This window comes from Halichoerus grypus, chromosome 11 (genome assembly GCF_964656455.1).
Source record: "Halichoerus grypus chromosome 11, mHalGry1.hap1.1, whole genome shotgun sequence".
NCBI classification, from domain to species: domain Eukaryota; kingdom Metazoa; phylum Chordata; class Mammalia; order Carnivora; family Phocidae; genus Halichoerus; species Halichoerus grypus.
Window position 1 is genome coordinate 53429002 of NC_135722.1, and position 27277 is coordinate 53456278.

Genomic DNA, 27277 nt, shown 5'->3' on the forward strand with positions numbered 1-27277 from the left:
GGAAACAGAGACCTCTAAATGTGTTCCCCTGAGGTAAAGAAAGCCTCCCAACCTACAAAGGACTAACCGTCCTTCCAAAAAGGGTACAGAGGAAAATTTCCTATGTCTTTTTACTAAGCCCACAGCAGAAAAAAAATTAATTGATTAATTCATTCAATTATACCATGTTCTCAAACTTTTTCATCTTCTGTGAAGACTCCTGTAACCTATTTCTCCCTTGGCCACTATATTTCACATCGAAGCCTGCATGTCTTACCTTTACTGCAAACTGGGGAAGTAGAGGGGTTTGGGGAAAGGATAGCACTAGTCAGATTATGTTGCTGATTCTACCTATTCCTGGGTGAATTTTCACAACCAACTGTTTGGAATTCCACATTTCAGATCTTCTGAACCCTTGGGAACAATGAGCAGTGGGTGGAAAAAACACCGGCTTTGGAAATCTTGATTTATGGGAGTACATCTGTATGTAGTGGCACAGAGGGCTTGGTAATAGGGTACTGCAACAGGTTAGGATGGACCTGATGTCCACGAAACAGGTAAAAGGACAGGAAGTGCTGGGTCATTGGGAAAACAACGTTATCCCCTAGTGCACACAGTTATGCTAGGTGTCTGCCAAGTGAAGAGCAAAATTAGAATTTTGCTCTAACGTAGCAACAGAGCTATAGACCTGTCGTGCTGGGCCCTCTAGTGGCTAGTTCATATTCAATGAACATAACGCTGTTTTCTCTAGCTCTCTAGTTCTTACTCAGTGAACTGCCAGTCTCCATCACTGTCTTGTCTTCTCTTTGGTTTTGTTAGAACCACTAACTGCCTCCATCTATATTCTGTCCTCCCATTCCTCTATCATTACTGGCTCAGAGCTAGGGCACAGATCTTGAGGGAAAGATTGGTTCCTTTGGAAATAGACCGAGATGGAGAGTGGCATGCGGGTTTTGAGGGGAGTACCCCAGTAAGGAAGTGAGGAAGCAGGAGTGGACAGAGGGAGAAGCTAACTCACAGCGTGGTTGCAGCTGAAGCCTCAGCTGATCCTAACGGGGAGTTCTGGAGTTGACATGGCACCTGAGTTGTCCCAAATTGATGCCATGGAACCAGACCTTTGTATCCCTGCATCAGTGTCATTGGTTGTGAGCCCCCTCCAGGAGGGGTCCTAGTCTTGGGTGAAACAGTTACCTGTGACTCGGGGCAGCATACAATGAGGGACGCAGCTGGTTGCTGTCAGCCACTCTCCCAGTAGCTGGGTTATGTGAAAGATCTGGGCAGAGCACCGCCATATCCACTCCTGGGAGTTTGCGTTCACATTCATGGGCTCTCTGAGCACTTTGTTCCTCTCTTTTGTCAGTTTTCCTTTGACACGGGGCCGAAAAGCCCAGAAATAAAAGTCAGGAGTCATAGATTGTAGCACAGACTCCTGCTGCATGACCTTGAGGATGTCCCCTAAATTATTGTGGCCTCAGGGCCTGGAAGAGAGTTCAATAACAATGCTTCACCATTTAAATTTTACAAAGTGCTCTCACGTTCCCTTTTTTTTTTAAAGATTTTATTTATTTGACAGAGAGAGAGAGAGAGCACAAGTAGGCAGAGAGGCAGGCAGAGGGAGAGGGAGAAGCAGGCTTCCTGTGGAGCAGGGAGCCCGATGCGGGGCTCGATCCCAGGACCCCGGGATCATGACCTGAGCCGAAGGCAGCCGCTTAACCAGCTGAGCCACCCAGGCGCCCCTCTCACATTCACTTTTAATTGAATCCACTGGACCAAACTCTCTAAACCAAATGAGATAATGGGGACAGAAAGAGTTTGAAAGATTGGAAGCACCATACACATGTGAGAGATTATGTAGCACAATACTCATCATAATGTTGATTTGTTCTCCAATTTATTGAGCATCTACTTTGTGCCAAGCTTTCTCCTAGTTGATGGAGGCATAGAGATACATTAGGCATGGTCCCTGCCTGTGCCTTTGCATTGTTTCTAGGAGGGGAAAAGACATGCCAAGAGAGTACAATGTGGTAAAAATTATAGAATCATAAACAGGGCAGTATGATGAGTGAAAGAAGCCTCAGTTTATGTGGAGGAGGGGCATAGATGGGGTCAATGTAAAGCTTCATAGAAATAGAACGTTTTTATAGGTAGAAAAACTGAAGCGGGTGAGCTAATCCTTGCCCCCACGAAGGCAGGGACTGTACCTACCGTATTTGCTCCTGTGTTCTTAGTACCAAACACGTTGCCTACATCTAGGTACTTAATAAATATTTGTTGAACGAATGAACCAAGAGCAGACCTGTAAGCCTGTAGCTGTCCCACAGAGCTCTTTTCAGATGTTATTTAAATTCCTGGGGCGCCTGGGTGGCTCAGTCGTTAAGCATCTGCCTTCTGCTCAGGTCATGAGCCCAGGGTCCTGGGATGGAGCCCCACCGGGCTCCCTGCTCGGCAGGAAGCCTGCTTCTCCTTCTCCCACTCCCCCTGCTTGTGTTCCCTCTCTTGCTATGTTTCTATCTGTCAAATAAATAAATAAAATCTTTTAAAAAAATAAATTAATAATCCCACCCTTTTTCCGTCTAAGGGAGGTACAGCAATGATTCACATTAGATGCTTTCTTGAGATTAAACGCTTCTAATCTCCCAGCAGATTCTGTGGCTGGTCTCTCTGTTCCCTTTGTCTCCAGTGTTTTGAGTCAGTGCTGTAGGGAATCAGGGACCCTCAACCAAGAGCTATCCCAATTGGCTTACTATTCCCATAGAATTGTGACAATGTGCTCTCTTTGTGGCATCTTGGGGATAGAAGGAGCTGGGCAGGCATGAGATGTCCCCTGAAGGGGAACAGAGAGGCCAGCCACAGTCTTTTGGGAGATTAGGAGGGTTTAGATTTAAGAAAGCATCTAACGTGACTCTCAAAGGAACCAGCTACAGTGGGGAAAAACATGGGCTTTGAATGCAGGCAAATCTGTGTTAACATCTAGACAGCCTCATATATTAAGTGAATGTTAAATAAGTTATTTCGCCTCTGAGCTTCTGTTTCTTCATCTATAAAATGGCGATTCAGGGCGCCTGGGTGGCTCAGTCGTTAAGCGTCTGCCTTCAGCTCAGGTCATGATCCCAGGGTCCTGGGATTGAGCCCTGAGCTCCGCATCCCTACTCTTTGGGAAGCCTGCTTCTCCCTCCCCCACTCCCCCTGCTTGTGTTCCCTCTTTTGCTGTGTCTCTGTCAAATAAATAAATAAAATAAATAAATAAAATAAAATGGCGATTAAAAAAAGTTAAGAGCTTTTGAAAAGGTGAAATAAGGTAACATGCAAATTCCCAGCACAGTGCCTAGCAGAGGTTGGTTGCTCATCAAAAACTAGTTTTTCTTCCCTTTTTCTTTCCTGATCACTAACTTCTGACTTTCCTGCTCCCCACGAGCTCATTTTCTGTCAGTGTTTAACCACTGCCACAGATGGATTCTCTGATTTCATCCAGGCAGATCATATTCTTGGTTTCTTATTGGCACCTGAAAGAGGAGTCTTTTTCCTACACGAGGTTGGCTGAAAGCCTATTTCCCATATGCCTAAACCAATACCTTGGACCATGCCAGGGAGAGATGAGACAAGACTCACCAATGCCAGAAAAAAAATGAGCAAAAGTCACACTGCCAGGACAGGCTTAGTTATACCCACAAGTCTCCAACCCCCACCCCACCTCCCCAAAACATGATCAAATCAGAGTAACAGCACTTCTTTCTCCTTGACAAGGCGGTATGTTTTTTTGTTGTTGCTCAAGGCCAGTCCTGGGGGAAAGAGTGAGGAGGGGAGGGTGAAGACTATTAGCTGTCCTCCAAAATCCATTCGTCCCTTCCATAGTAATAGGGATTTGGCTGGGATGTGACTGCCCAGATAGGAACCTCATTTGCTGGCTTGCCTTGCAGCCAGTTGTGGTCACGTTACTAAGCCCTTGTCAGTGGATGTGAGCAGAAGGGATGTGCATCTTTTGCCTTGCTTGTTTAAGAGTAAATCTGTGGCCCTGGAATTCTGTTCTTTCTCTCTCCTCACTATCTAGAAATGCCCCAAGCAGAGTGAACTTGGAAGCTACATGTTGAAGATGGCAGTCATTATCCTTAGTCCCTGAATGACTGAGTAGAGCAGAGCCATCCACCTACTTGAAATGCTGCTTTGGACCATACTGAATTGGACCTCCTAGTCAAATCCTTAAAGTTCTTCAAATCCTTCTTCAAATCTCCAGGAAACGTCCACTAATACTTCTCTCTCCTCTTCTTGACCATCACTTGTAATATCTGTTCCCCCCATTTTCTGGTACTTAACTACATTGTTTCCTATGTGGTTCTGTTTGGTTCTTTATTGATGTGTGCCTCTTGTCTGTTAAACAGAAGGAGATCCTAAGATGTGATCCTTTGCCTCTGCTCCTGTTTCCCTAATAGCACATCTATAGTGGACACTGACGGAGCCCAAAGAGCCCCCCTTCCCCAGCTGCTGCGGGTGTTGGCTGCCATCAGTTTGGAGCTGCTCCCTTCTCCAGAGATTTGGCCTCAGCCAAATGTGAGCACCTCTGGGAGGTTAAGTACCCTCCGTAGCAGCCAGCAGCCAATGATGTGTGACACGGGGCAGAAAATGATAGCCACAAAAGGTGGGGCAATTCTGTGATGACTACTGAGCTTCAGAACCTTCCCGAGGAGCCAGGCTGTTGCAAACCTCCGACCAAGACAACTTCCTTGTTTAGCTTTCTTCCGCTGTGCTAGCCTGCAATAGCTCACACGTGCCACCTGTCTCCAGAGAATTGCCCTCAGCTGATGAGATCCTACTTACAATCCTCCTCTTGTCTGCCTTCCCCACCTGAGTGGCCCACAACCAATGCCTCACTGATATGGGGGCATAAAAGACCAGCCCCCTGGCCTCAAGGGGGTGTAATCCTGCTGTGCGGTTTGTGCCCCAGTCATGTAGACTAGTTCCCTGTGGATCAGGCCAGGGCTAGACATGACCGGAGACACACTTTGTTCTTTATCCCTTGCAGGTTTTTCCTGAAAAGTGCCCCATCAATAAATGCCTGTCTCAGACTGTTTCTAGGGAACCCAACCTCAAGCTAAGGCACCAGTGCTCTGCTATCATTTCCCCAGAGCACTTTCCCATTCACTTCTGGGGACTATTCAGATCCACACCCTGGGTTGGGTGTGCCATGGTGCCAAAATTGGGTTGAAGGTGGTGCAGCAGTTAGAGGAAGAACTGGTGGGCTCTACTTAAGTAATTATAAGGAATACCTACTAATTAGGGTTGTTATGAAGGTATTAAGAGCTAAATGAGTTAATGTGTATAAAATGCTTAGACCACCAGCTCACATATAGTAAATGCTCTTAAGTGTTAGGGCAGGGGTTTCTTTGATCTTTTTTACTTATGAATCCCAAGAGTGCCAAGATGTGTGCTTGGCACATAGTAGGCCCTGTTGAATGAGTGCTTATTGGCTCAACTGATGTGCTGGGATCTGGCCAGCAGAGGGCAGAACCAGTGCAGATAAAATATCCTGTGCACTGAGGAGGAAGTGCCATTGAACTCCAGACAGTTGGGGGGGGGGGTAGAACTGGGGGAAGGGGAGTACTGAGGTAGATTGAGCCCCTACTTTGTGAATTCAGACCAATAAGTAGCTCTGGGCCTGGACGTTGCCCTGGTGTCTGTAGCTCTTCTTTTGAACTTGTGACTGACCACTCCATGCTCCCCTCAATAAATCCCCTTTTGTGTTAATGCTAATATACATTGGGTTTCTGCAACTTGCAAGCAAAAGAATTTATATTCTCTTATTAATCTCTATAAGTGTAAGGACTGTGCGGAGGGGAGCCACTTCCATGGGTAGGGACACTGAAGTCCCAGAGATGCCACACTGGGCCTGCTTCCTGCTCAATTTCTCAGCCAACCACTGTCTTTAAGAGTGTGGTTTCACCACATTTCTACCCGCAAGCTTCCTTTGTCTTGTTCTCTTCTTTCACTTTGCTCATTTAGATCAGTCCTATCTTTCAAAACCCAGTTCAAATTCTACCTTTCTCTGAGTCCTCTAAATCTACTCAATCTCATTTCTTAAAATCCTTCTAGCCTGACCATTCCTATACTTGATTGCATTTCCTATTTTATTTGGGAGTTTGGGCTGGGTGGTCTCTAAAGTCCCATTCAACTGCAGATTTCTGAATCTGTTGTCTTCCCATATGTCAAATCTTCTAAAGTAGGTCTTCGCCTTCTCCTTCAAGAAGAGCTAAGGAAAGGCTTGAGCACACAGGGGGCTCAGCACAGATTTGTAGGGAGTGAACACAACTAACTGCTCATGGGAGTGAATGTGTTCTGTGATCATTCAAGAAACACATAGGCATTTATTTTTATTTTTTCAAAGTGGAAGTAGCTTCCCCCTCCCCTTATTATAAAAGCAACATACTTATGGTCAAATAAATCAAATATTACATAGATTTTTTAAGTAGGAAGGGAAGATCACCCACAATACTTCCCTTCCGAGATAAGAGCAATTAAAATATTCTTTCAGAGTTTTTGCTATATACAAATATGTATGTTTCAATAGGGCCTTCTGGACAGAACAATGGGAGGTTCCAGCCTGGGATTTGTAGCTTGTAAGGTATTCACTCGCCGCATTGCACATATTAGACTGAACCATATGAAAACTACTGATAGTCAGCTGCTTTTTGACCTACAAACACAATTTTATGATTTAACCCAATGTCTGTGAAGCCCAGAATGTCAGAACTGGTAGAGCCCTTAGAGAGTTTCAAGTCTAACTATTTCATTGTGCTGACAAGGGAAAAGGATCAGAGAGAGAAGTAACCAGCCGGTTCACGTACCAGAATCCTTCCACTGAACCAGGTACCTGCCTTTCATACTCTCCTCCTTTTAATTTGATAACCTTCTAGGTGTGATAGTAATCTTCTAGAAGCAGGTTTCAATTTGGTATCAGAAAACTTCTCCCAGAATTTCATCAAATCAGAAGAGGCTGTGTTAGAGGGAATGGCTGGAGATGTGGCTGGGAGGGGCACGGTGACACAGCTGGAGAGGCATGTGACCCATGGAGCTAAAACAGGTCACCATTCAGGGCCCTGCACTTGCATGGCTCCTTAGCATCATAGGAGGGGTCCTAGTAATGTATTCACATGGTAATATGTGTTTGTCACATTTGCAAAAGCAGGCAGTTTTTGAATTCTTTTTCTTAAGGAGGGCCCACAGAATTGTAGACATTTCAGGCCTGGATCCTGTCCTGTGTGGTGCAGATTTGAAAAGCACTAGGCATGGAAACCAGAGTTCCTAGGTTCTAGTTATGGCCCTGCTCTGGCCCAAATGTCCAGAATGGTACTTACTTTGCTTCCCTCACAGGGAGTAAAATCACAAACGTTAAAATGTCTTGGAACACATAAAATGTGAACAAATATAAATAAGTCACCTTACTCAGATTCTTATCTGTGATACGGCAATCATTGCTGCTTTTCATGGTCGTTGAAGATAACACATCAAAAAATGTGTCCTCAGGAGCGCCTGGGTGGCTCAGTTGGGTAAACGTCTGCCTTTGGCTCAGGTCATGATCCCAGAGTCCTGGGATCCAGCCTATGTCAGGCTCCCTGCTCATTGGAGAGTCTGATTCTTCCTCTCTCTCTGCCTCTCTCCCTGCTTGTGCTCATGCGTACTCTCTCTCTCTTTCTTTCAAATAAATAAATAAAATCTTTAAAAGACATGTGTCCTCAGGGCATCTTCCTGTTTCATCTCCCTCTGCTACAACTTCCTTTTCTCTTTCTTCCAGCCTCTAGCCCCCAGTACTCCAGCCACTGGGCCAGTCATTGGTTATTATCTTTTGCTACTTCTATATATTTGTTCATGGGGCTCCCACTGTCTAGAAAGTCTACCTTTACTGGAAAAAAAAATCTTCATCCACAAGGCCCTGGTCTGCCAGCCCTTCTCCTCCCACCCTAATGATGACCTCCCTTAGGACTGTTTCTTGTTGCTCCTACAGATGGGGACACTGAGGCCTGGTGTGGTCCATAACTGAGTTCTGGTGTCTTGATATGCTGCCATTCCCGGCCCCCTAGGGTCAGATCATAGACACACGGTTCTTGATGTACACGTGATAGGGGTCACTGCGCTTGTCCACTTTGCGGGAGCGGGTATATCCCAGGATGAGGCTGCCCACGGTCACAGCAAATAGAAACATGACGAAGAGAATGTACATGTAGGAGTTGTCATCACGGCCAGGTAGGCTGGCCTGCCGCTCCTTAGGCAGGTTTTCAGGCCCTGCCCGGCAGAGCAAGTTGCTGTGAAGAGTGGCATTTAGAGCCTTCAGCACTGCATGCAGGCTCTCATACCAGGTCTCAGTCCCGTTGGTGGTCTCCATAGCAACAGGGATCCAAGGGGGCAAGGAACTGGAGGATGTTCTGTTGGTGACAGAAAAGAGAGGGGATAGCTTCTGTCACCTGCGGCTTGAATTCCCTCCTGACCCCTTCAGACCCTAGCTAAAATCCCAACATCACAGTTTATTCTAGCTACCTGTTTACTTGTCTGTCTTCTCCATTAGACTGTAAGGTCAATGCAGGCAGGGACCATATCTGTTTTACTGACTGCTAGATACGAGCACCTAAGACAATACTCAATAGCCGCTCAGTATATACTTGTGGAATAAAGCCTTCCTTGACCTCTGTAACCCATATTAATCTTTTTTTTGGATTCTATAAATCACTGAGATTTAGGCTACCAGGACATTCGGGCTTATTTACTCTAACTCCTTCCATTTTATGCACAGGGAAACTGAGACCCAGAGAGAATTAAGTGGCCTGTCCATGATCAGAGAATACTGGAAGGAGAGCCAAGACAGAGTCCCTCTCTGTGATGGCCAGCTTAGCGCTCCTTTGGCTCCCAGACCAGCTCCCGGCAGGACTGTGTGGCACCATCAGAAGACATTCCCCAGAACCCTCCTTCAACACAGTTCTTTTTTATATTCCACAGGCAGCTTTTACAAGATGTTTGGGGATGGCATAGATTTCACTCTACCTGGAGGCCAGAGGCTGGGTCATTTGATCTTTCAAGCATCCTATGTGCCAAACACTCTAGGTATTCCTAGCTATTGGGGGGAAATTCTGTTGGAAATGAAGTGGTGGGGGAAGCAGGGAGAGGCTGATAATCACTGCAGACACCAGGGAAAAGAAGAACAGGGTTGGGCTGGAGGGCAGGGGAGGGAAAGGATCACTCAGTCTGGTTTGGGGTTTTACCTACCCCAGAGAGAGAAGACACAGGCATCTCAACTATCCTGCCTTGTGACAAAAAGTCACTGGATACCTGGTATATAATAAATGTTCCTTCTCCTTCCTCTCAGAGATTCTTAGTCTATAATATAGACTTCTATAATATAGAAAAATATCCAAAGACAGCCTTGTATCCTAGTCTCTGAAAAACCATGTCATTCCCTTTAAACAAGGCTCCACACTCACTTCTTTTGGGAAGACTTCATTGAGTGCTCCCTACCTCCCCCCCCCCCTTTTTAAAGATTTTATTTATTTATTTGAGAGAGAGAGAGAGAAAGCATGAGAGGGGGCAAGAAACAGAGGGAGAAGCAGGGAGCCCAACACGGGGCTTGATTCCAGGACTGTGAGATCATGAATGCTTAACCAACTGAGCCACCCAGGTGCCCCGAGTGCTCCCTACCCCTTAACCATACTCCACAAGCTTTATTAGCACAGCCTTCCCTTTTGGCCAGCACTTACATATAAGGCAATGTGTGGCTTTTCTCTTGTGATTGATAAGGGTATCAGCAGTCCACATGCTCCTGGTCAGCAGGGCTGTGTCTCTTCCTTAAGTCTAGGGGACTGCCCTGAGACTGGCTGGGTGTTGTGCTTCCTCAGGGTCTACCTTGTGACTGGCTGTGTGTTCTTCCCTCAGTGGTCTCCAGTAAAGATGGCTACTTTAGGGACTTCTCCATAGGCCAAACACTCAGAGTTCATAGACTGGTTCCAAAGCCCTCCTTTATCTAGGTAGAGTTGTCAACCAATCGAAGTTAACAAACTTGACTATTACCCAAATGGCCTCTTCCCCAGAAAAGATGACAGTTATGACCATGATCAATATTTATGAACAACTCTATGAATGCAGAAGTTGGGGGAGGGGAATCTAAAAAATAGAGCAGTCACCCAGGACTGGCCTACATTTCATGCAAGGCCTTTGGGGCTCCCTGCTCCGTGGTGCTTGGACTACCCTGTCTGGATGGAGGAAGGGAAGAGAACAAGGGCTCATGGACTTAAGATCCAGGAGGCAGAAGTTTTCATCTGCTATCCCACTTGTCAGGTAAGAAATTTCTGCCTTCTGCTTCCCTCATATTGGCCAATGGAAAGTAGCAGCAGCACAATGAATTAATGGCCCAACTAATCATTCAGCCAGTCATCATTTATGAAGGCCCACTCTTGGGCAGGCCTCATGCTGGGAGTTTGGGTAGGCTCAGACCCAGTCAGTCCCTGCACTTAGGGACACATTGTCAGCTTATCTATAATGCAGGGGACAAGCCAGGGACTACTGGGGCTTAGAGAAAGAAGGGACAAATTCTGATCAGGGCTCAGAGAGTTTCACAGTAATGGAGACATCTGAGTTAGACCTTGAAGGGTTTTTTGGAAGTAGAGAAGGTAAGAAAGAGGTGAACAAGCATGACAAAAAGAATGTTTAGAATAGAAAGTGGCATCAAGGGGTTGGAGTGTAAGATGTGTGGAAGGATAAGATAGGACATGGGATAGAGAGGCTGCCCTGAACAAGTCTCATGGACAGCCTTGACTGCCAGGCTGCAGAGTTGGAACTTTATCCTGCAGTTGGGGTAGAGCCATGGAACAGTATTTTAAAAGGGGATACAATGATAAGAGATTTGTGCTTTGAAAGGACACTTTGGCTGTTGTGTGGACTGGAGGGGGCAAGAATTAAGACAGGGAGCCTAGTGACAAGGGTCTTGAAATAGTTCAGGTAGAAGACACAGAGTCCAGACAGTTTCCTCATCTGTCAAAACAATTATCATCGGGAGTTATTCAACGGGTACAGAGTTTTAGTTTTGCAAGATGAAAAAGTTCTAGAGATCTGTTGCACAACAGTGTGAATACAGTTAATACTGCTGAGCTGTACACTTAAAAATGTCAATAGGGTAAATTTTATGTATTTTTTTTACCACAATTAAAAACAACATCATCCCTGCCCTGCCTCCCTCCAGGCTTGCTTGAGCATACAGTTTTATTATGGTAAAAAAAATGTTTAAAATCTATTCTCCATTTTTGAGAAGTAAATACATAGACACAGTACATACAATGAAGATGAAGTCTTCCTGTTCTCAGGGGTCCAGGACTCTCTCCCAGAGCAGTCACTGTTACTTAGTTACACAGTTTTCTTAGATATCCTTACAAGGTAGTTTTAACTGACAGGGCAGAGAAAGGGCAACCTGAATCTGGAAGACTCACCAAAGAACAGGCAAATCCTCTGTGGCTCTGAGTCAGCTTCAGGAATCTCCCTGTGGGTGCCCTCGGGCTCCTCAGCCCCTCAGCCTCTTCAGGGTGTCTCTGGACACATCTGGGGTCTCAGTATTGACATTGGGGGGCTGGGAAGGCCCAGAGCTGGAAAGCGGGGGACGAGGCAGGAAAGGAAAGAATCAGACACCCAGAAAACTTCAGAACCAGGGTGGATCCCCCGAGGCTGGGGCCCCAAGGGTTGTGCAATAGCCTTGCTGTGGGTGCTAACCCCCTTCCTCTTCCCCTCCCCTTCCTGCAGCAGCTGGGTCAGGCCAGTCTAGGGTTGCAGTTACAGGAACTGTGCCGTGGCCAAGGGACATCTGATTGCTGTCCCTCAGCTCCAGGCCCACAATGTCTCTATTGGGTGACTTTATGAGAGCCTCTCTACGTGTGGACTCCCGCTCAGGTACCAGCTAAGAGTGCAGACTCAAATATTCCCTTTCCCAAGGGTACAGGTATCTTAGCAGAAGCCTCTAAAAGGCTGAAAGAGCCTGAGACCCAAGGGAATGATGCGTGTGGGCAGAATGGCAACTGGCAGTGGGGTCGATATTTGACATAGGAACAAACGATGTTCTTCCCAATGAACCTATTTGGGTAGACTGGGTAGAACACGGTCACAGCGGCAGCGCTATCTGTAGCACAGCTCCTTGTGACAGAGAAGAAAAGGGCACAGATGTGGTGGCAGTTTTATTTTTGCAGCGCAGGGGCTGGCTGGACCTTCAGAGTCCATCTGGTCTACCCTCTAGTTAACCGCCTTCAGCTCACAGTGAAGGAAATGGAAACCCGAGGAGCTGTCTTGGTTCAGCTGCTACCTGTGTGACTTAGGGCATGTGACTTCCCTTTTCTGGGCCTCGGCTTCTGTCCACATCTGTAAAATGAAGGGGTTCTATCTACATAATCTGGTAAGGTCAGCTCTAACATCCCACGAGGGTACAGGTCACAAAACCACATTGTGAGATTACAGGAAGTTGGATAGGTTGGTGGAAGAGGCATTTTGGGGTCTTTCTAGAGCCCCTAAATCACAAGATAGAGAAGGCTGCGGACCTCGTTCTCACAGATTAAGATGTAACTGAGCCCCAGGACTGAGTTACACTGAACATTCCTGCCTAGATAAACGGAGAGCCAAATCGGTTGACTTGTTCGTTTTTCCTCTTAACAGCCAATCTGCCCAGGTGATCTAGCCAGGGAAGGAGGCAGACTCTGTGCAGAAAGTGGGGGTGGAGGGATAGTGTGGGGGACAGGGTGGGCTCTGAGGTGGGGTTCAGTGAGTGGAGTAAAGATTCATGAAACCGTTCATCCCTCACATCCTCCTTCAGGAACCTCTCAGGATAGACCCTGATGTTTGTGGTTCTGACAGGAGAGGCAAAGAAGCAACTGTTACATATCTTTAGGTGCTGGGTTGGGGTAGGAAGGAGGGCCTGGGTGCAAGGGCATCCTGCTGGGTCAGGAGAGACAGAGAGCTGATAAAGGGACAGGTTGATTCTCTTCGCACGGCTTCTAGATCCAAGGATTGGCCGTTGGCATCAGTGAGAATTTTGTTCCTCCTTCTGAGCTCCTTGGCTGCACTCATCAAGATAAGTCACTGATTATAAAGTTCATAGTGGGGCGGGGGGGAGATGGAGCTCTGCTCTGGAGGGTTCTTAACTTGAAACAGAAGATAGACCAGTTAAGAAGGAAGGTGAATAGTGACTGACCACGTGGAAAGAGATTTTAAAGATTATTTAGAATCTAGATTCTAGGCCAACTCCTGCATTTTGTAGACGGGGAAACTAAAGCTCCAGGAGGGAAGGTGACTTGCCCAAAATGGCAGGACAAGTGAAGGGCAGAACTCTGATGAGAACCGGGGTCTTTAGGGGCATGTGCTGTTCGGGTGCTCTTTCCACTACCAATGGCAACATTCCCTGGCATCTGAGTTGTGCATCACACCAAACACAGTCTCCTCGTGTTCTGAGGTATCAGGTCCTCTAACTCCATATTATTGCTTTTTCCTGCACTGCAGATTCTCACCAATCAAGGATCTGGTAAGGGGGGGAAGTTGGCATGTTTTGGAGGAGGAGTTAACCTTCCTTTATAATCTCATCTCCTGTGGTCCTTTCTGCTCCAGACGTACTCCTGTTCCCCCAAACAAGCCAGGAGAACTCTCTTCCTCTACACTCTGTTGCTATTTCCTGCACGTTAATAGGTTCTTCCTGAATGTTCTTTTTTTTTTTTTTTTTAAAGTAAGTTCTGTGCCCGACGTGGGGCTTGAACTCATCACCCTGAGATCAAGAGTCGAATGCTTTACCAACTGAGCCAGCCAGGTGCCCCATCCCTAAATGTTCTTGACTTGAACTCACAGGTGTCTAAGTTGGGGGTGGAGGTGTAAAGCTGTGATCTGAAGGATGAACTGGGCATCTTAGGTTTTCTTTCAGGTTTCTCTGGGGAAAAGAGAAACTCCACCATTGGTTCTTTTGGGTTCCCCACTGCTCTGTTTCAGCTACTCTTTCAGAATGAATGTTTTAAGTGCCTGGGAATGTAGTAAAGAGAGGCAAGGCAGGGAAAAGTCACAAAAAGAAGATAGGGAGGGGATCCAAAGACAACCCCTGGGACCATAGTTTTGCCATTGGTCCTTCAGGTGGTCTTATCACTACCATTGACTGGGGAGCCAGTGGAGTGGGAGAGGAGTTAAAGGACTGGACCCTAACAAAGAGTTGGAAGAAGACACAGGAATAAAAACTGAGCTGGAAGGGATCTTAATAATCATGTTGTTGGTACAAACCCCATTCAACCAGAGGAAAGTAGAGCACCCCCTCCCTGAGAAATCACCTGCGCAAGGTCTCAGTCCAGGGGTAGAGCTGGGACCACAAATAGGTATCCTGTCCACAGACCTTTCTACTTTTAGTTCCCTGTTGCCTGTAGGACAATCTAACCTCCTCAGATCATCATTTAAGCCTCTTTGGATGTGACCCTGCCTCTAGCCCCATCTCACCACAGCTCTCCCCAGTACGCTGTGCCACATGATACTGAACTGCAGGCCATTTTCCAAACATTCCTTGCACTTGCACACTTCTTGCCTTTGTTTATGCTGTTTTCTTAGGCAGAGAAGTTCCCTTCCTCTTTTTATCTTCCTGGTGAACTCCTTTTCATCCTTCAAGACCCAGCTCCAATGTCACCTCTGTACACCCTCTCCTGAGACACCCCCCCTTCCCCACTCCCTAGACAGTTAGTCTCTCCCTCTTGTCTGTTCCTAAAGTGCTTTGCATAAAACCCTATTTGAGGACTGTGCTGTACTGAAAGTGTATATATGTGTGTAGGTATCGATACCTATAAATATGTATGCTAAACTATGTGCTGTGAGGTGTGAGGGCAAGGACCTGTACCTCATACATTTCTTTATTCCCTGGGCCTGAGCACATAGTAGGCACTCAAGAATATATGAATCAGTGCCTCTTCTTATTAGACCATCCCCCATTCAGCACACACATACACATTCATGAAAACAGTTTACAGTGAGTACTTAAAAAGCAACTCAAGTGCAGAAACATACACCATTTGGTTTGGGAAAGGGGCGGGGCTCAAAGAAAAGAAGCCATCTTGGTCAGGTGGAGAAGTGACTCAGGGGAGGAGGAATTCTAAGCCTTCTTTGGAAGCCCAGACATTCCCTGTACCCGAACCCCATTCAATCCAAAGGGCAGACATTCTTGGCCCCAAAACACTAGCAGTGGTTTTGCCACCCTCTTCCCTGTGTACCTACCCAGGGTGTGGCGACACATACCCACCCATTGCACACACACAGTCCAATTCCCGGTCACCCAGCCTATGATCTTGCCTTTCATGTGTGCCTTTGATGGTTTCAATCTTGGCTCTGTGACCTTGAGCACTGCATTTATTTCCTCTGAAACTCATATATGAGATGGGGATAATTATCCCTGCCCTGTTTACCTTACATGAGGACTGGGGGAGACAACAGAGGGGAAGGTGTTTTAGAAATCGCCAAGTATTATAGAAGCATAAGAGAGAATTATTGGGCAATCCGATTTCCTTTTCTATTTCCCTGCCCCACCTCCAGATTACCAAGAACAGCCATCCCTATGTTGCCCCTCCCTCCTCCCTTTGGTTCTCTTTCCTTGGGAGAAGTCAGCAGGTTCTTATGACTCTTCTTGATTCTCAGACACATTTTCCTCCTTCAAAAGCTTTCTTTGGGGCACAGTGGCGCAGTAGGTTAAACATCTGACTCTTGGTTTCAGCTCAAGTCCTGACCTCAGCGTCGTGAGATGAGCCCCCACCTCGCGCTCCGCACACAGAACAGTCTGCTTTAGATTCTTTCTCCCTCTCCCTCTGCCCCTCCTGCTCATGCTCTCTCTCTCTAAAATAAATAAATCTTAAAAAAAAAAAGCCTTCCTTGTTTCTCATACTCTGATCAGCCCTATAGTCCCTTTCCATTTAGGGGTACCATTCAGTAGTCCTGTCGTTGATGGAGAACACACCAGAATTGGAATCAAGAGACAGGCCCCTATTAGGCCATGTCTAGCCATGTGTCTTGGTTAAGTCACGTCTCCACTCTGGGCCTCATGTTCCCCATCAGTAAGTTGGGGGTTTTGTCTTACCTCCCTCTTGGTAGGTATTTGGAGCATCCACCTATTCAGTTTATGGATAGAAATGCGTTTTGAGATGTGTGGAGTGAGTGAGGGATAAAGGTTGTGGGTTATCATCTTAAGGAGTCAAGAAAATCTGAAAGCAGTTTCCATGCCTCAAGCAAGGGGCTCCTCCATTTGGAAACCAGCAAAGTGGATGGATACCAGGAGATAATGAGGGGCTTACACATTTACGATGCACCTTTGTAGGTGAAGTGGAGAGAACCCTGGACTAGAAGTGAGGAGACTTGGGTTCGTTCTGCTTCTCTCTGGTTCCTGGTATGTCCCTGGGCAACCTATCTCCCCTCTGGGCCTCAGTTTCCCCACAAGAGTGGGGAGGAGGGATACGAGGAGATATTCTTCATGGGCCCTCACACAAGGGTCTGTCTGAACTCATCTATTTTCTGGATAAGAGAATCCCAGGTCCAGACCCCTTTCCCCTCATGTCACATGGAGTGTGCTGACAACAGGACCGAGAGGCCTATTTTACAGGTGGTGACCCAGGAAAAGAAAGTACAAGGCATACAGCGGGTAGGGGACTTGCACAGGTTTACACAGCCTCTAAAGTAGAACCCAGTCTCCTGACTCCCAGCCTAGACCTCCGTTATAAGCAACAGAAGGTGTCTTTGGGAGTCCCCAGGCGCGGGGCACAATGCAGTAGCGAATGGGCAAGTGGGCTCCGCGGAGCAAGCAGCTCCGGCCAAAGAAGAAGACCGCGCGGGGCCCCCGAGGGCCATTTCTGCGTATGCGTTCGCTGCGGCCCCGCCGGTGTTCGCCTTGTCTGTGGACCTGGAAAGAGCTTTCGAGCCGCCGTCCCGGCGCCCGTGGGTGCTGCTGCAAGCCCCCGTGGTTTTCAGGCTGGGAGTGCCAGGGGCCCAGCTCCGCACTCCCACGTGGGGCCCCGGGATCCCTGCAGCTCGGTTCGGGGAGGTCCAGCTCGGTATGTGAGCCGCCCCCCACCTCCGGTCGGCGTTCTCAAGGGAGGCGGGAAGACCCACCCCTCACTTCTACCGCCGGCTGCAGCGCAGCCTTCCCGACCCTGCGAGTGCGCCTTACCTGCCTCTCGGGAAGACTCCGAGGGGCGCCGGGCTCTCGGTAGGACCCCGCACCCTGTGCTCCTCGGTGCCCCCGCACAGCTGCCCTCCGCGCTCCGGCTGCCGGTCCGCACAGCCGGCGCGCCCCCTCGGCTCTGCGCCCCACCCGCGCGCTCTGCTCCCTTTAACCTTCCCCAGGGCGCCTCCTCCCCCGGCCCCGCCCGGCCCCGCCCGGCCTCCAGCACACCCACTTCTCCCCAGGCTGGCTTCGGGCGCCTCCGCCCAGCTCCTTGGCCTCACGCGGCTTAGGCTCCGACCCTTCCGTCCCCTGCAGCGCCTGCTTCCTGGACCGGAGACCGAGCGCCTCTCACTTTGCTTCAGCTTGCCCAGCCTGAGGCTGATCTCCCAAATGCCAGCCTGAGCGTTGGGTGCTGCTGGAATCAGGCTTCGCTCCTAAGTGGCTGTGTGGTGGTGGGCAAGTCACTGCTCCTCACCGGGCCGTAGCGTCCTCGCTGTAAAATGGGTCAAGTTCCTGCATGCCTGCTTCGCACGGTGGTGGGTTGGGTCAGATGAGAGTGTAGAATCCAAGATAGTAAAGCCGATGGTCCCTGGAGAAATCATGGGCTTTTCACACAAACCATCTTTTCCAGACAGGAATGCAGAGGCCCAGTCTGGGGAAGGGACTTGCCCAGGCTCCCCACAGAAGTCAGCGGCGGACCTCGGACTCAGAATTCCCTGTGCCACTTTCTCTCCTTCACCCCAGCGGATGGCCCCTCCTTCCAAGTCTCAACAGCTCCTCACAGGCCCCGACCATTGTTGTCCGGTCATACCTCGCTGGTCCCTGCCCCAGAACACCGTGCCCTTTCTGGCCCCTCACACTATTGCTTGCTTGCTGGTGACACTGCAGGCTCCAGAAAAGAGAAGCAGCAGGGACAGCTGGGAAATGAGGGCGGGGGTGGGGGTCGGGGTGGGGGGGTTGGCTACGGGCAGAGGAGTAGACAGTGACTGGGAGCAGCCTCTCGGGGACTCTGTGGGCGTCCTTATCAGAGCCCTCTTTAACAGCTTCCCGCCTGGGCATAATTAGTAATAAACCGCGACCAGCTCTTTCTCCCTTGCAAACCAAGATCTGTTCCAGGATATCTGAGGCGCATACCCTTATCACGGAATCTCAGATTGTATTTAAGAAGTGCTGTCCTTTTAAAAAGACCCACCGCGTGGAGAGAATGCTGTACAAGATTGCAATTCTTTATCAAAACACATTACTTCCCTGTTGTTTCTGTGGTTGCATATTTTGACCCATCTACTCCTTTTTCTCAGTCTGATTAATCACCTCTCAAGGAAGTCATCCTGACCCTGGGCATGAAGTGTTAAATTTCAGTCTGCCTAGGAATCACCTCAGAGCTCATTGTGGTAAAGTAGACTTTTGGGTCCTGCTCCAGAGGATCCAGAAATTAGCATTAAAAAAAAAAAAAAAAGAGGTTCCCAAATGATTCTGATGCCAATGGTTCTTAAGATCAGCCGTGAGGCACCAGCCCCGGCTCAGGTAGGGCTCCTTCCCCCATTCTGCCCAGGGCCTTGCATTTACTCTATAGGACTATTTATTACAGTTATCAAAAGTAACTATTTGCCCACCTCATCTACTAGATTGTGAGTTCTCTGAAGATAGGGTTTTAGAATCATAGTCTTAGAATCACACCATCTTAGAGTTCTAGAATCATTTAGTGATAGAACCTGAGTTGGAAGGACTCTTGGAGTTATCTGGTCAAATCCCTTACCTAAACCTCCCCTATATTCCATTTTTGACATGAGATTGTCCAGCTTCTCTTGTACACCTTTAGTGACAAGGAGCTCATTGCCTCCAAGGCAGCCAAGGCTCTGATAGTTAGGACGTTTTCATGTTTTAACAAAAACTGCCTCCTAGTTACTTCTACCCTTTGGTCCTTGTGCCCACTGGAGACACAAAGTATATGCCTAATTTCTGTTCCCTTTTTTGGTCCTTCAGAAACTTAAGGGCTGTCCTCTACTTCCCTTTCTCTAGGGTGAGGATGGAGCAGGAACTCTGTTAGGGAAACCAGCTGGCTAAGGGGTTCTTAGAAAGTGGACTTGAGCTGCCTCATTTTATCTATGCCTTGCAGGTTTTGCTACGAGGCTTAGATGACCCAATGTGTGTAAGGGGCCCAGAGCTGAGCCCAGCGTGACGCATGTGCTTCATAAATGGCAGCTGCTATTGTTACTAGATGAGAAAAGAAAGGATGGAACAGGATTCCTGTCCTAGGAAGACCATAGTTTGAGAACGATCTTCAAGGAACTCTAATACAAAGAAGTTGGAGACAAGGCCCTGACCTTAGGACAGGTTGGGCAGGGGAGTGAGGTGGGCTGACTGAAGGGGTCAGAGGAAGATTCAACTGGAGATACACCTCCTTCAAGTCTTTACTTAAGTGCCACCTTCTTGCTGAGGTCTTCCCCGACCATTCCATTTACAAATTCTAATCCCTCCCTTCCGCTGCCCTCCCTAACTCCCTTTTCTGCCTTGTTTTTCAGTAACACCTAACATCATCTGATATAGTTAGCTTAAAAAAAAAAAAAAACTTTTGCTGTTGTTTCTCTTGCTGCATCCCTCAACCGAAGCTCCCAGCTTCCGACTGTCAGCCCCATCTCAGAGCGCTCCCTGTTTCCGTGTCCCTGTGATCACCCCCTTCCCTCTCCCCTACAGGCCTGGGGACTTAATGATGCCCAAATGTTTCCAGCTCCAGGGTACTTCGTGATCAATCCCTTGTGGTTTCCCTACTCTCTGCCCACCTCTGTGAATCGAGCCTCCTCAAAATTACCGTCCTGAGATGGTCGTCTGCTTCCTGCAGGCCCGGACTGATACATCCTCCTAGGGCCCCTTGCACTTCTCTTGAACACAGCACTTACCAGTCTGTGTTATAACTGTCTACTTTATTTGTTGACTCCACACCTAGAAGATCAGCTCCTGGAGGGCACTAGGGCAACATGAAGTCTGCAGAGTAGACCTTACTGAGAATGTGTTGAAGGAATGAATGAATGAGTGGCATGAAATGGAGATCACTAGGAATTATGTTATCAGGGAAAACTTCCAAGAAGAGATGGAACCTGAGAGAGCCTGGGGGCCGCCTGGGTGGCACAGTGAGTTAAAGCGTCTTTGAGTCTTGGTTTCAGCTCAGGTCTGATCTCAGGGTGGTGAGATCGAGCCCTGCCTCAACTCTGAGCTCCGTGCTCTGTGCTTAGCAGGGAGTCTGCTTAAGATTCTCTCTCTCTCTTTTCCACTACCCTTCCTCCTCACCCCACCCCACATGCTCTCTCTCTCAAATAAATAAATAAATCTTAAAAAAAAAAGAACCTGAGGGCCTGGAAGGCTAACAGGATGCTTTTTCAACCTCTAGGCCAGACACCTCTCCTCTGAGCATTAGATTTCTATATCTGACTACCTACTTAACATCTCTGAATGATACATTGGGACTGGGACCCTTGACTTCTTTCCCCGGCTTCCCTCAGTCTTCATTCTCTCAGTTAAATGGAACCATCACCTCTCAAGTTTCCTGTTTGTTTTCTTCAGAGAACTCCACCTGGTCTTCTGTTTACCTGTGTATTGACTTGGGGTCTGCCTTTCCCATCAGACTGTGAGCACTCCAAGAGCACAGACCATGTGTCTTTTTCACCATAGAATACACAGGATGTAACTCCATGTCTGTCTAGTAAGTTGGGGGAGAAGGGTTGGATGAGCACGGATTGTGTCTGTCAATAGTGTTAAAAACCTGGGTCACCAAGGAAAATACAGCATGAAACACAGAGAAAGCTTAATAGTCACATCCAGTTATTTTATTTTATTTTTATTTTATTTTATTTTATTTTAAAGGTTTTATTTATTTATTTGACAGAGAGAGACACAGCAAAGAGAGAACACAAGCAGGGGGAGTGGGAGAGGGAGAAGTAGGCTTCCCGCTGAGCAGGGAGCCCGATGTGGCCGATCCCAGGACCCTGGGATCATGACCTGAGCAGAAAGCAGACGCTTAACGACTGAGCCACCCAGGCGCCCCACATCCAGTTATTTTATTCCATTACTCATCAGCAGCCTGTACTTCTGTGATTTGTCTCCTCTTGGCCTGTCAGTTTGACCCTCAGAATGCTTTGTCTTCTTGTTCTGAACATCACCTTTCTCCTGCCTCAGCAAGCAGCACAGAGCAGTGAAAAGACCTCTGGAAGAGGGTATAGCAAGGGTGGGATAGTGTGGTGTCAGGAGACTAAAGATCTCCATGGCATCTTCTCCCCACCTCACCCTCACACATGCTACGTCCTGGGAAGCAAGTGGTCCAGAACACTGCCTCTGGGGTCCAGCAGAGCTGCGTTATTGGCTGTGAGAGCCTAACTTCTCTGAATCTTAGTTTCCTTCTCTGTAGAATGGGGATAAAAATAGCTACATCTGTGGATTACAGTAAGATATTATTTATAAAATGCTTTATGTGGTACCTGGCACATAGCAAGTGTTTCGTAAAGATGACTATTAATCAGGGCATGTGCATTCATAGTGTTATAAATATGGACTTTTGAATTTTACGATTTAAACAGTAAGGGTTATGGGAAGGCAGAAGAAAGTAGGGTAAGTGAGGACTAAGAGTTGCAGAGGAAGTGAGTTGCAGTTAGGAATCTTAGACGCAACAGGCAGAAAACCCAACTCAAACTGACTTAAGTAGAAAAGGGAATTTATTGGCTCATGGAATTACAGAGTTCAAAGGATTGGCTTCAGGCATGGTTGGATCCAGGAGCTTAGATGATGTCTTCAACCTGTCTCTTCGCATCTTTGGGATCTACTTTTCTCACTGTTGCTCCATTCTGAGGCAGGGTCCCACTTTGTGGTAACAAGATGGCTGCCTGCAGTTTCATCTATACACTCTATCTGTCTATAAAACTGGTAGGAAGAGCTTCTTTCCACTCCAACCCTCCTGGCAGAAGTCTGGGTCTGACTCTTATTGTCCTGAAACAGGCCCAGTGCCCATTCCTGCACCAATCATGGAAGCCAGGGAAAGAAGCTGACAGGGGTGTCATCTTTACTCAAACCACATAAACTTGGGTGGGAGAGATGGGTGAAGGTGATCAAGAGGTATAAAATAAACAAGTCATAGTTATAAAATAAACAAGTCATGGGGACATAATGATCAGCATGGTGACTATAGTTACTAACACTGTGCTGCATATTTGAAAGACAATGCAAGTAGGTCTTAAAAGTTCTCATCACGGGCGCCTGGGTGGCTCAGTCATTAAGTGTCTGCCTTCGGCTCAGGTCATGATCCTAGGGTCCTGGAATCGAGCCCCACATCGGGCTCCCTGCTCGGCGGGAAGCCTGCTTCTCCCTCTCCCTCTCTCCCTGCTTGTGTTCCCTCTCTCACTGTGTCTCTCTCTGTCAAATAAATAAATAAAATCTTGAAAAAAAAAAAGTTCTCATTACAAAAAAAAAATTTTTGTAACTATGTAAGGTGTTAACTAGACTTATTGTGGTGATCACATTGCAATGTATGTAAATATTGAATCATTATGTTGTATGCCTGTAATTAATATAATGTTATATGCCAGTTATACCTTAATAAAAAATAATGCATAAACTTAAAGTTGATGGGGGTATGATTCCCTAAGGAAAATATGGATATTATTAGTGGAAGTAGGGTAAATGGTTTTACAGGCTGAAACACGTGGGCCTTGGAGAACAGCCCTGATTTGGGTGACAGAGAGGAGGGAGGAGGGCACCCAGAGATTCATAGCCAAGGGAAAGTGAGAAGAGGGTCTTAAGTATGCTGTGAGCATGTCTCCCACCTCTGGGGCAGAGGGAGCAGACATGTACTATGGATCCCAGAGAGAAGATGCAGAACAAGTGTGCTTGAGGACAGGGGAGTCATGGGACCTAGATCTCCGCTCATGGGGAGCATGGAACAGGCTGCGTTGGGCCAGAGTGGGCTTCTCATCATGGGAGAGCTGTGCAAGCAGAGCTGCCTTGTCAGAGTTGCTATGGGAGAAGTCTTCTAGATGGGCTCCGACATGCCTTTCATTCCCCAAATCTGAAATCCTATAGTCCCAGCCCCCATCCTGATCCCTACCCCTTCTCTCTCTTCTAAACTCTTCTCTGAGGGGAATGCTACATCCTTCTTGCTGATATGTTTACGGGGTGTCTGCAAACATTCTAGATTCTAATTCTGGTTCCTGCAGGAATGTGGGACCTAAGGGGAACCCCTTGGGGCTGTTTCTTCCTGGGCACAGGAGGGAGTGAGGGTGTCTGATCTCTGGGGCCTCTGTCAGCTCTGACCTTCCAGTGGTCCGGTCTTCTGGGAGGGATGGGACATACCACAGTTCTCAGGCCAACGAGGTGTGTTGGCTCTTTAGAGTCTGAAAAGCACCAGCTGTCCCATTTGGTCCTTTTACTTGACCTGTGAGGAGAGCAGAGTGGGAGTCATAGGGGTGCGGTTTAATGCACGGCTTCTGGGAGTCCAGACTTGAGTTCAAACCGCAGACCTGCCTCTAACTATATGAACTTGGGCAAATCTTCAGCTGAGCCGCTTTCCTCTTCTTAAAACACAGCCAGTAATTCAACTTTGTGGGTTTGTTATTTGCTGTGAAGATTACATAAAGTGTGTAAAGTGCTTAGAACAGCCCTGGGCCCTTGTGGGTCAGGCTGGAGAGAGGTGAGTGTGGTGGAATCAAGTTGAGCTGAATAACACTATCCCCTCGCAGGCACCCAGCACTTCACAGGGCCCAGCATGCCCCCCACTCACCTCTGGTGCAGGTGAGGGCCGTGTGTCAGGCAGGTTTCTGGCAGGAAACAGATGGCTCCTTGAAACTGGGTAATTTGAAGAGAGTATGAGGAGGGTTCAGGAAGCCAGCAAGGAATGGTGCCATCACCCTGGCTAGCAACGGTGAGGAGGGACACCATAGCGAGGCTCCAAGGGCAGGGGAGGAAGGGGTTACTAGAAACTGCAGAGGCCAGCAGGCTGGAGCTGTGGCTTTTGGTAGAGACTGCACCCAACCCAGCCCAACCCAACCCAACCCGTGCTGACCCCACAGGGAAAGAGCTGAGGAAATAAGTACCCTTCTCTCCCTCTACTCCTTCCCTTCTTTATGGTCTTCTACCACTATCTCCCTTTGCCCCAACCCAGATGGGAGCAAGGAGGCCTGTGGTGGGTGGAGAAGGGTGGTGAGCATCTGGAAGGGCAAGCAGGAGGGGCAACGGTCTGATGGGTGGGGGCCTTCCCCATTCCTCTTTATCCTTCTCTGGGCAAGGAGAAGGAGAGAGGAGCAGGAGAATGAAGGAATATGGGAGGAGGCTGTGAACCCAGGCTGTTCACCCTAGAAAGAGGCAGGAGGACAATCCACAGTTCCTCAAACACCCACATGCTCTCTATCCCCTCCAGGCCTTTGCTGTGCTATTCTCTCTGCCTGAGCACCTTCTTGCTGGAGCTGGCTAACTCACCCTTACCTGCTACCTTCTCCTGGATCAATCTGTGCCTGAAGTCAAGCCCCAGACTTTTTAGTTTGAGTTCTGAGATACTCTCTTTTCATTTGAGCTAGTTTGAGGTGTTTTTTTTTTTTCTTCTTATTTACAACCTAGAATTCTAATTCAATGTCACCTTGAGCCTTTTCTGCCCCTCTCTTTTATGATTTCTCACCTCTTCTTTTATGTTTCCATAGTACTCTGTGCAAACTTCTCTCATGATACTTTTAACAGTTTATTATGAATTTTATTTACAGGTATGTCTCCTCCACAAAGCTGTGAGTTCCCTGAAGACAGGGACGAAGTCGGATCCTTCCCTGTGTCCTCAGGGCCCAGCACAAGCTGACACACCTCACACTGGCCATCCCATACCAGTCATGCTATCTTCAGTTCCAAGTAACACAGATTAAAGGCACCTTAGCCAATTAGAGCCTATTGATATGAGGGCAGAGGTGTGGAGTCTGGAAACCATGTTCTGGGAAGAACAGAAGAATCAGGAAAGTTAAACTTGAAGAAGAGACCACATTTGCTGACCCAACAGGCCATTTCTGGGTACTTCTTCTGTGTGAGGCCCTGGGCTGGGCCTGAGGAGGCCACAGAGGATGCAGCCACAGTCCCTGCCTGGAGAGACCACAGTCTGACAGGGTCAGATGTGGAATGAAGTAACTATAACACAGTGTGGCCACTGCCATTAGAGGGGGATGTCGGTAGACATGGCCAGGAAAGGACTCTTAGAGGAGGCCTTGCAGGAGGGTAGAGTTATGACTGTGTTGGAGGTGGGTTTCAGTGTAGGAGGAGGAATACCTGTCTAACAATCAGAATTCTGTAGGGATGGAAGGCTGACTGAGCACGGCCCTAATGAACACTTCACAGACTGGATATTGATGTCTGTCCACAAAAGAACCAATGTGGAGGCGATAGGAAATTCTTCGTAACAACATAGATATGAAACTTGCTTCCTTTTACATGCTAGGTACTAGGATACAAACACAAACAAACAGTCTCTGGCTTAGAAAACCTCGCAATTTAGATATTGCAAAAATGTAACACTTTAGCCTTAGACCAGTGTCTCTTGGATTTGAATAATGTATGGATTCCTCAAAAATTATTGAGTTACTCAGTGCTGGCAATCCAAATATGTTCAAATTTAAACTCAGTATAAATTCTAATGCAACTATAAAAGCATATCTTTTATACAGGTAATTTTTTATTCAGTACAAACTTTTATTGAATATGAACAAAACTAAAAAACGAATAAAGTACCAATAACACTAATGCCACTGGTCTTGTTGAATTCTATAAACATTCTCCAGCTAGTAAGTGAAAAAGGCATGACAGAATCAGAATATCACATTTTGTGGGGCACCTGGGTGGCTCAGTCATTAAGCATCTGCCTTTGGCTCAGGTCATAATCCCAGGGTCCTGGGATCGAGCCCCATGTTGGGCTCCCTGCTCAGCCGAAAGCCTGCTTCTCCCCCTCCCACTCCCCCTGCTTGTGTTCCCTTTCTTGCTGTGTCTCTCTGTCAAATAAATAAATAAAATCTTAAAAAAAAAAAAGGATATCACATTTTGTAAACCCCTAACAAAATAATGGATCGAGGGAATAATCATCATGAAAAAGAGAAAAAAAGAAAGATATTGCATGCCTCAATTACACACCACCACTTATGAAGCTGACTTGCCAAATCATATCAAGCATCAGGCTTTATCTTTCAAGCTTCAGGAAACACAGGAGAAAAAGCTTAAAAAAAAAAGTTGTGGGAGGAATCTAGGTGAAAAGAGACTAAGGAGACATTTGTGAGACATGTAAACCAAATCCAGTATTTGAATCCTGATTTGAACAAACCAACTGTGAAAAAAAGGAACAAGCAAACAATTGGAAAAATCTGGGGAATACTAACTGAATATTTGTTGATATTGAAGTGTTTTTTTTTGAGTCCTTATCTTTGGGGAATACATACTGAAATATTTATGGATGAAATAATATGGTATCTATGATTTGCTTCACAATAATCCAGGGAGGAAGCCAGAAGTAGGTCCCACTTTAAACAAACTAGGGCTGGCCTTGAGTTGATGATTGTTTTAGCTGCATGATGGATACATGGGGTTCATTGTTGTTTGTTAAAAAGATTTTATACCAAAAAACTTTAAAAATGAAAAAAAAAAATCTAAGATGCTAGAACATTTAAAATTCAGGCATCTCCCTTGTACATTATTGATGGGAATATAAATTGGTATAACTTTAATGGAAGGCAATATGACAATATCTATTAAAAATGCACATATCCTTTGACTCAGAAAATCACTTCTAAAGATGCAACCTTTGTACTCATCATGTGCAATGTAACACACAGACAGACAGACAGACACACACACACACACACAAGAATTTTCATTGCAGCCTTGCTTGTAAAAGCAAAAGGTTAGTAATAACCTAAATGTCCTCAATAAGGTACTAGCTAAATAAATCATAAGAAATCCACTGAATAGAATACTCTAGTCATTTTTTAAAATGAGGATCCTGGGGCGCCTGGGTTGTTCAGTTGGTTGGGCATCTGCCTTTGGCTCGGGTCATGATCCCAGGGTCCTGGGATCGAGCCCCTGCTTGTGTGCTCTTCTCCCTCTTCCTCTGCCTCTCCCCCTGCTTGTGTG

The 27277-nt window shown here is 47.2% G+C and overlaps 2 protein-coding genes and 1 long non-coding RNA gene across 6 annotated transcripts in view; 1 reads left to right on the plus strand and 2 right to left on the minus strand.

The window, feature by feature from the left end:
* Positions 1-7591, minus strand: part of PGM2L1 (phosphoglucomutase 2 like 1) — a 99670-nt gene extending 92079 nt beyond the window's left edge. The window contains exon 1 of the mRNA XM_078058546.1: positions 7414-7591. Coding sequence (XP_077914672.1) covers positions 7414-7591 — 178 coding nt within the window. The remainder of the gene's footprint in view (positions 1-7413) is intronic.
* KCNE3 (potassium voltage-gated channel subfamily E regulatory subunit 3) overlaps positions 1-17271 on the minus strand; it is a 34279-nt gene extending 17008 nt beyond the window's left edge. For 2 of the 4 annotated variants that reach the window (XR_013442465.1, XR_013442466.1), the window contains exons 1-2: positions 11436-11575; positions 7414-8390 (exon numbers count right to left, since the gene is read on the minus strand). Coding sequence is in view for 2 of the 4 variants with exons in the window: in XM_036119544.2 (XP_035975437.1) it covers positions 8051-8350 (300 nt within the window). In the remaining 2 variants the exon portion in view is untranslated. Of the gene's footprint in view, positions 1-6315; positions 8391-11435; positions 11576-17152 lie in introns of those variants that run through there. The other 2 variants (XM_036119544.2, XM_036119543.2) reach the window with 2 other exon arrangements.
* LOC144379447 (uncharacterized) overlaps positions 1-26370 on the plus strand; it is a 59359-nt gene extending 32989 nt beyond the window's left edge. The window contains exon 3 of the long non-coding RNA XR_013442467.1: positions 24883-26370. This is a non-coding gene — a long non-coding RNA (uncharacterized LOC144379447). The remainder of the gene's footprint in view (positions 1-24882) is intronic.
* Positions 26371-27277: the final 907 nt, after the last annotated feature.